This window comes from Entelurus aequoreus, linkage group LG01 (assembly GCF_033978785.1).
Source record: "Entelurus aequoreus isolate RoL-2023_Sb linkage group LG01, RoL_Eaeq_v1.1, whole genome shotgun sequence".
Lineage (NCBI taxonomy): Eukaryota > Metazoa > Chordata > Actinopteri > Syngnathiformes > Syngnathidae > Entelurus > Entelurus aequoreus.
Genome location: NC_084731.1, coordinates 59791835 through 59801688, shown reverse-complemented (window position 1 = coordinate 59801688; position 9854 = coordinate 59791835). Strand labels below are relative to the sequence as shown.

The 9854-nt window shown below is 37.2% G+C and overlaps 1 protein-coding gene across 2 annotated transcripts in view; it reads right to left on the bottom strand.

Moving 5' to 3' along the window:
* LOC133655258 (EEF1A lysine methyltransferase 3-like) overlaps nt 1-9854 on the bottom strand; it is a 477733-nt gene that overhangs the window by 11509 nt on the left and 456370 nt on the right. Inside the window, exon 1 of one of the 2 annotated variants that reach the window (XM_062055243.1) lies at nt 8043-8270. The exons of the other annotated variant lie outside the window; for it this stretch is intronic. Coding sequence (XP_061911227.1) covers nt 8043-8195 — 153 coding nt within the window. The 5' untranslated portion in view covers nt 8196-8270. Of the gene's footprint in view, nt 1-8042; nt 8271-9854 lie in introns of those variants that run through there. 2 annotated transcript variants of the gene reach the window in all.

Sequence of the window (9854 nt, the reverse complement as noted above, 5' to 3'; positions counted from 1 at the left end):
TCAATGTCCTCCTTGTATCTAACCATCACAGTCTTTACAGGCTAATAACCATGAATGATTTTAAAAGATATCTCTTTCACTTTGTTGGTAAGTAAATACCTTTTAGGAAGGGACCACGTTTTGACCCAGCAGATGTCATTCACAACATTATTCCAGAGCGCAATTACATAGGAGACAGACACATAATCATTTTGGAACAAGCTGCAGATTTTTCTGTTATTTTTCTGATCAAAGCTAAGTTTCCCCACAGGAGTGTCAAGTGGATCATTCACAATTTTTACAGCAGAAAGAGGAGATGAGTAAGCCCTGTACAACGTAACAACACCTGTTGGAATGGCATCAAATATAATGGCAAATTATTTGGGAGTCACAGGGACCTTAAAATGGTTGAGAAATTCTTGTTAATTAAAAAGTTCACTCACTAAAATAATATCATTCTTGAACCAATTGTTGAGGAAAAGAGATTTCCTTTTGTAACAAATGTCTTTATTGTTCCAAATGAAATATTTGGTACGTGAGAAATTGTGCTTGTATATAAGAGACCATGCCAGAAGGGCTTGTTTGTGGAAGTTTGAAAGAGCAACAGGAATCCTATCAATGTTGTAGTTACACAATAGCAAACATTTTAGGCCTCCAAGGTTAGAAAATACATGATGAGAAATTAAGTTCCAAATTGAGGTAGGGTCTTTCAAATAGTGTCTTATCCAATTAATCTTGAAGGTGTTGTTTAGTGTAGTGAAATCCAGAAAGTTTAGACCACCCTGATTGTAATTCATTATAACAGATTTCTTAATATAATTAATTTTGTTTTTCCAAATAAAGTCAACAAGTATTTTGTCAATAGTCTTACATATTTTTTGGTTAACATCTAAGGAAATAGCCGCATACGTAAGCCTGGAGATACCTTCTGCTTTGGAAAGCAAGGTTCTGCCTTTTAAGGATAAATCTCTCTGTGGCCATTGGTTAAATCTTTTCTTAGTTTTTTCTACAATTGGAGTAAAGTTCAAGACCGATCTAGAACTTTTTAGTGAAGAGTATTCCTAGGTAATTAATACTCTCCTTAACTGGAATTATAGACATCATTTCACATCTCTTCACAGCCATTAGTTCACACTTATTCACATTCAGACGGAGACCAGAAGCCAAAGAGAATACATGAATCACATCCAAGGCAAGAGGAATTTGAGAAGAGTCCTTCAAAAAGAGTGTTGTCTCGTCAGCCAGTTGGCTGATAGTTATTTCTCTGTCTAGTATAGAGATCCCCTTTGAACGACTAGTTTTTATATGAACCGATAACAATTGGGTGGCTAACAAAAATAAATATGGAGAAATGGGACATCCCTGCCGTATCCCACGTTTTAATTCGAACCTTGGAGATGTACCAGAACTTAGCTTTATCGAGCTATTACCATTGCAGTACAAAGTCTTGATTGTTTTGCGGAAAAAATTGCCGAAGCCAAATTTGTCAAGTGTCTTCAAGATAAATTCATGTTTGATCGAGTCAAAAGCTTTGTAGAAGTCCAGGAAAAGAAGAAAGCCTTCATCATTAATGACCTGTGGGTAATCCAGTATGTCAAGTACAAGCCTGAATTTATTCGATATGTGTCTCCCTCTCATAAATCCTGACTGTGTCTCATCAATTATGTCATCCAGAACCAATTTTAAACGTTTACCAAAAATAATAGCTACAATCTTATAGTCATTGTTTAGAAGGCTAATTGTACGCCAATTATCAATGATTAGTAAAGCTTTGTTTGGTTTGGGTATAAGGGTAATGAGGCCTTGTGTTAAAGTTGGAGGAAGGGTGTCCGTCTTGTTCATTATGACACCTGCTGTCTTATTCATTAAGACACCTGCTGAATGAAGGAAGCATTCTGAAGGTGAAAATGTGATGAAAAGTTGACACTCGCCAGTCGTCATCATGACAAATAATACAAATAGTACACACTGCCAGCAGCCAGGAAGCAGGAACATCCACTTTTAGGGGTAGGTTACACTTGTTTTCCATGATATTAATACTGTTAAATAGGATTACATTGTGATAGCCAACTGCATGTTAGTCTATGCTATCGCTATGTAGCCCTTTGTTGTGAAAACTTCTCCACAAGCTGTAATGTTTTCCTTCAGAAACTATTAGGAACCTGATGATTGAATTTTGTTCAACAAGAAGTTATGTGTTGCTAGATGGTGCTTAAACAATATAGGTCGTTTTTGTTGTAGAGATCATAGAGATCTCTGTGAGAAAAACTACAGATTTCTTCCATTCTGCAAGTTATACACGTAATATATTAAAAGTTGTTGAAAGTGCCTTGGTTTGTATGTACCTTGAGAATATGTCTGTATGTACATTGTTAAAAAAACAAACAAATAACAAATATGTCCTCGACGTCACTTGCATGCGCACTTCGATAAAGTGAAAACAAAGGAAGTTGAACGGGAGGAAGTCGCTACTACTACAAAATAAAATAAAAGTCGCAACACCTTAAAAAAATTAAATTAAAATCTATTAATAAAAATAGAGTTGTTACCTTTAGCCACCAAAAGTGGCGTACTCATATGGAAATAGAATTGTCTCACATCAACTTATATATATCAATATGATATTAATACATATGCATATATTAATAAATATACAAATGGGATATATAAATAAATAATTTGTATAAATAAATGCGTATTTGTAAATATATTTTTGTGATTTTAAAATGTATACAAATCCATCCATCCATCCATTTTCTACCGCTTGTCCCTTTTGGGGTCGCGTGGGTGCTGGAGCCTATCTCAGCTGCATTCAAATAAAATTTATAAATATAAAAATGTGACATACAAATAAATCAAGAATTTGTACAAACGTGTTTGTAAATATATTTTTTAGATTTGAATATAAATATGCTTGATTTTGTATTTGTATTGAATTTGCATATGTGGATCGCTTTTTTGCTTTTGTGTCGATGAGACATTCCTACCACAAACCAGATGCAAAAATAAATGTGACCTACACACTCCCCTGAACAACCAGCAGAGGGCACTGCAGCCAGAGCGGTCTGGGTCACAGAGCATTATATGCAAAATGCCCGGAGTTTTCTGCACAAAAACAATCCACGTCTTTACAGAGAGAACGCACAACGGGCCTGAGCTAGCTAACGTTAGCATTGTATTAGCTAATGCTAATTTATCCAGTTAATCTGAAAGACCGTGCTAGCTGCTTATTTTATTGTATCAATGCCGTTTAATGACCTTGTCCCGATGTATATACTGATCTCTTGTCAGTGCAATGTGTGTCAAATCATCCTCACATATCAATCGTCATATGACCCTCCCTAGTGTGCCTCTGATTGGCTCGCCAGTGTCTGACCATGTCTGTGACCCAGACCGCTCTGGCTACAGTGCCCTCTGCTGGTTGTTTAGGGGAGTGTGTAGGTCACATTTATTTGTGCATCTGGTTTGTGGTAGGAATGTCTCATCGACACAAAAGCAAAACAGCGATCCACATATGCAAATTCAATACAAAATTGAGCATATTTGTATTCAAATCTCAAAAATATATTTACAAATATACGTTTATTTATAAAATTCTTGATTTATTTGTATATCACATTTTTATATTTAGAGATTTTATTTGTATATATTTTCAAATCTCAAAAATATATTTACAAATACGTGTTTATTTATACAAATTATTTATTTGTGTATTTGTATATTTATTAATATATGCATATGTATTAATATCATATTGATATATATTAAATTTTCCTGAGGGAACTCCCCTGAAGGAATCAATAAAGTACTATCTATCTATCTATTTATCTATATAAGTTGATGTGAGACAATTCTACTTCCATATACTCATGGCACAAGCGAAAGACTTTGCAGCGACCAACCAAATGAGCTCAGGGGAGCGCGGGGCGTGGTCATCCCTGCTCTGCGCTAGGGTTTCTAACCTCACGACCGGATGTTGAATTGAATTGAAGTATTTATTTCAAACCTGCACAATACAACAACACACATTTTTTTTACATTTTGGCAGAGACATTTATGCAAGGCTTGAAAAGGGGTTGGATGAAGCAGATGCTTATAATATCCCAACCCCTCTCACTCATTCCACATTTAACATAAACAATATAATACAAGAACAATACTATACAAACAAAAACAAGAAAAGCTCCTGTACACTAACAATACAATAGTACCACTGTTACTATGAGACAAGACAAGACGAGACAAAACACTCACACGGGCTCAAACACTCGCTGACCATACACCTCTCCCATCGCTCTGTGCTGAGGGCATCACTCTCTTTCCTCCTCGTACTTCTTCTTTAAACAGTGTTTTAAATTGAATCATGTTAGAACACGTTTTTAACTCGTCCCCTAAGTTGTTCCACAGACTGACTCCACGCACTGAAATGCACATTGATTTTAAAGTTGTTCTAAATTCAGGCAAATATAATTTGTTGTTTCCTCTTGGACTGTAACTATGGTGAGCATCTCTATCCTGGAATAGGTTCTGTATATTGGATGGTAGAGAGTTTTGGGATGCCCTAAACCTAATTTGAGCAGTTTTAAAGTCGATCACATAGTGCAGTTTAAGTTGCTTAAATAGTGGATTTGAATGATGTCTGTAGTGAACATTGGACACAATCCTAATGGCAAATTCAGAGACAATTTGTTGGTATTAAACCAAGTTTTTAACTTTATCATCTCCTCAGTTACAGAGGCCAGAAGTTGCTTCACGTCGTCACCTGCACATGTAATGGTTGCATCATCAGCAAAGAGGATGAACTTCAGCATGTTCATGTTGACGTTCAGAGTGTAAACGTATCGTGTATGAAAGGTGATTGGCAGAGAATGAGGAAGTGTTGTGTCTGAAAAGGTGATTGGCAGAGGATGAGGAAGTGTTGTGTCTGAAAGGTGATTGGCAGAGAATGAGGAAGTGTTGTGTCTGATATTTAGGCGGACGTGTGTGCAATACTGCTCATTTTCTGTCCGATCCCATACAGAGTAAAATTCAGGCTGGTATCGGCAATACCGATCATTTGTGCAAATATACCTAATGTTTCTGCTAATATTTAGAACAGTTGTGTATTTCGAATAATAACATATCCATCCATCCATCCATTTTCTACCGCTTGTCCCTTTCGGGGTCGCAGGGGGTGCTGGAGCCTATCTCAGCTGCATTCGGGCGGAAGGCGGTGTACACCCTGGACAAGTCGCCACCTCATCACAGGGCCAACACAGATAGACAGACAACATTCACACACTAGGGCCCATTTAGTGTTGCCAATCAACCTATCCCCAAGTGCATGACTTTGGAGGTGGGAGGAAGCCGGAGTACCCGGAACCCACGCAGTCACAACATGCAAACTTCACACAGAAAGATCTCGAGCCCGGGATTGAACCCAGGACCTTCGTATTGTGAGGCACACGCACTAACCCCTGTACTGCCGTGCTGCCACTAATAACATATCTCATAGCATAAATATTACAACAGAGTTATTATTTCAAACTCTGAAGTATATTGAAGTGGCGTGACTGACAATATAGCCAAGTTTGTACAAAAAAAAGGACACAATCATACAGAATACACAAAAATGGTGTTTAAATCATAAAATGAAAATAAGTAAAGTAATAAGAGCATTAAAAATTATTAATAGCCAATATTAGAATATAAAGGAAAAAAAAACTACAGAAATATGTAAGACAGAAGAGAAAGAAATCGTAATGTGAGAAAAAGCTGAGCATTTTAAACTAATAATTAATACAAAAATATATACCGGTGTGCATATATAGTCACCTATAGCACAAAGTTTTATCTTTAAATATATATAATATCTTTTTTCAGCATCCCACGTGACCCCATAAGGGACAGGAAGAAAATGGATGGATGGATGGTTTTTTTTTAGCATTTTTTTTCTAAATAAAACATGCCCCCCCCCTCCCATACTTGACTTTTCATTATGTGGCCCCTGGTGGAAAAAGTCTAGAAACCCCTGATCTAAAATATTAGAAGCTCTCAAAAGAAAATGTACAGTTGTGGTCAAAAGTTTACATACACTTGTAAAGAACATAATGTCATGGCTGTCTTGAGTTTCCAATCATTTCTACAACTCTTATTTTTTTGTGATAGAGTGATTGGAGCACATACTTGTTGGTCACAAAAAACATTCATGAAGTTTGGTTCTTTTATGAATTTATTATGGGTCTACTGAAAATGTGAGCAAATCTGCTGGGTCAAAAGTATACATACAGCAATGTTAATATTTGCTTACGTGTCCCTTGGCAAGTTTCACTGCAATAAGGAGCTTTTGGTAGCCATCCACAAGCTTCTGCTTGAATTTTTGACCACCTCTCTCGACAAAATTGTTGCAGTTCAGCTAAATTTGTTGGTTTTCTGACATGGACTTGTTTCTTCAGCATTGTCCACACGTTTAATTCAGGACTTTGGGAAGGCCATTCTAAAACCTTCATTCTAGCCGGATTTAGCCATTCTTTTACCACTTTTGACGTGTGTTTGGGGTCATTGTCTTGTTGGAACACCCAACTGCACCCAAGACCCAACCTCCGGGCTGATGATTTTAGGTTGTCCTAAAGAATTTGGAGGTAATCCTCCTTTTTCATTGTCCCGTTTAAAGCACCAGTTCAATTGGCAGTAAAACAGGCCCAGAGCATAATACTACCACCACCATGCTTGACGTTAGGCATGGTGTTCCTGGGATTAAAGGCCTCACTTTTTCTCCTCCAAACATATTGCTGGGTATTGTGGCCAAACAGCTCAATTTCTGACAAGTCCATGTCAGAAAACCAACAAATGTAGCTGAACTGCATCAATTTTGTTGAGAGAAGGGGTCAAAAATTCAAGCAGAAGCTTGTGGATGGCTACCAAAAGTGCCTTATTGCAGTGAAACTTGCCAAGGGACATGTAAGCAAATATTAACATTGCTGTATGTATACTTTTGACCCAGCAGATTTGCTCACATTTTCAGTAGACCCATAATAAATTCATAAAAGAACCAAACTTCATGAATTTTTTTTGTGACCAAGAAGTATGTGCTGCAATCACTCTATCACAAAAAAATAAGAGTTGTAGAAATGATTGGAAATTCAAGACAGCCATGACATTATGTTCTTTACAAGTGTATGTAAACTTTTGACCACGACTGTACTTATTAAAATATAAACAAAGTTTAGGTAATTATTTGAAAAATAAATCGATACTAACTTATGAATTAAATATAGATAGAAAATTATCGTATTATTACCGGAGACGGCGTGCTGCGGTTAGAGTGGCCGTGCCAGCAACCTGAGGGTTCCTGGTTCAATCCCCAGCTTCTACCACCCTCGTCACGTCCGTTGTGTCCTTGGGCAAGACACTTCACCCTTGCTCCTGATGGGTCATGGTTAGCACCTTGTATGGCAGCTCCCACCCTCAGTGTGTGAATGAATGGGTGAATGTGGAAATAGTGTCAAAGCGCTTTGAGTACCTTAAAGGTAGAAAAGCACTATACAAGCATAACCCATTTAATGTTTATTAATATTAACAGTAGAAATGTAAGAAAAACGAGCAACAAAAAGCTGAAATGTTCTAACTAATAATAATACAAAGCTGACATGATCAGTTGTGTATTTATTTAAATACAAAATATCAAAATGGCCCCCGCATACTTTGACTTTTCATTATGTGGCCCTTGGTGGAAAAAGTTTGGACACTCCTGAATTAAAGTATTGATATTTTGATTTAAGAATCGATATTGGAGCATATCGATATTGGTGTCGATAAAAATGTTTTATCTGCAAACATATTTGGCAACAGACCGTAAACATTAAACAGTGAGTGAGTGTACTTAACGCAGTGCACTCGGGTCTGGACTCGAGAAGAAAAAGTGCACTAGTGGACACTTTGATCGGAATTTGTGCAAATTAGCCATTTATTTTAATTTTAAAAATACAAATACGATTTTAATCCAACTAAAGGTACCTTTTGAAACACATTTTAAGAACAAATGTATATTTTTTATGTTATTCGTTTAGTGATGAAGTACTCACTGCTTCCCACACTGGCGCCGCCACGCCGAGGTTGGCACCAAAATGCTGCGTGATTGTCAGCTCCTGGCCCATTAACTTGTAAACTGTGTCTTCAGGAAATGTGTCGGCGAACAAGCAAGTGTCCGCTGGAAAGGCGTCGCCAAAATAATTCATGGTGATTCATGAATGGAGGCAAACAAAATGTTTGGAATCAATCGCTCGCTGAAAAGTTCCAAGTCCATTTCCGGGTCTGCCAGCATCAAACTTAAACAGCTCAGGCGTAATTCGCCGGAAAAAACACGCCACGGAAAGCGCATCCTACAGGAATGTCGACACCTTAGTGTTTTAAGTTATTGTTTAGTAAAAAATATTGCGTATTATTTTTTATTCATGGCAAAAAAAACAAAAAAAAACCCAGCGGCGGCTTTTAATTTGAAAGGTGATATAAACGTGTTTATCTTCCGCTGCCACGTACCAACTAACCACGTGTACGTTTGGGAACAGCGTTGCCAGATGTACGAGATAATCATAGAACACTTGATTAATAATCACGCCCTCTGTCCGATTCCTAATAATTGACGATAATTTAACCCTTTAATACATAACAATAAGCAAACACAAACAGGATATATTCTGCACTGTTGTGCATTTTCACTTGCCTCTTAGCAGCCACGTGGAGGTGCTGTTGTGCCAGTGTAAGATTTCTTTCCCCATAATTTAAGTGTTTTTTTAAAGGTAAAACTGCATTACGAGATATATTATAGTACACACGGTTTGTAGTACCCTAACCCTAACTTTACTTGACTAGAACATAATTGGGTGTATTTCTGAAGGGCAAGAAATTGATTGATTGATTGAGACTTTTATTAGTAGGTTGCACAGTGAAGTACATATTCCGTACAATTGACCACTAAATGGTAACACCCGAATAAGTTTTTCAACTTGTTTAAGTCGGGGTCCACTTAAATTGATATGTTAGAAAGAATGCCACCGAGTGTCTTTCTTCCTTTTAAAACATCGCACCGTGTGAGTCTCGAGCTCACTACCTTCAGATCGTAAACCCCAAGCGTTACCTACGTAGGGGTCGGGACAAAACAAGTTCATACGCGCGCTCGAAAGATAACGCGGCGCTGCAATTGGCCACCGAAATTTGGACTCAGCCCGGTGATTGGCTTAGCCAAGATGGACCCGGAAGTGCTAACCAGTTAAGTGTTTCTCTTCCTTTGCAAAATGTTGCACCGTGTGAGGCTCAAACTCACGACCTTCACATTATAAAACCCAAGTGTTGCCTACGTAGGGGGCGGGACAAAAAAGTTCTTACGCGCGTTAGAAGAAAGACGCTGTGATTGGCCACGGAAAGATGGACTCAGCCCGGTGATTGGCTTAGCAAAACTGGACCCGGAAGTGGTGACCTTTTCAAAACGTTTATTTTATTTTATTTATTTATTTTATAAACCTTTATTTATAAATTGCAACATTTACAAACAATTGAAAAATAATAATCAAAATAAGAACAAAAACAGTACAAAACAGCGCCAGGGGGTTGTAAACTCAATGAAGTAACTAAAATAGAAAGAAAAAAAATGTTTTTAAAAATAAATAAATATATATATATATAAATAAACAAAGTGCAAAGCCATAGGCTCACACAAGTTCGTAAATAATTGAAATTTGGAACACAGCATCATCGTTTTCACAGCTTTTTGGTTGTTGGAGGCAGAGAGTGTTTTAAAGTAGAGTTGTAATTATTTATTAAAGACACAAAAAACAGGTCGGCTATTGAGGAACTTACATTTATGAATATAAAACTTAGCCAAAAATATAATGAGACCT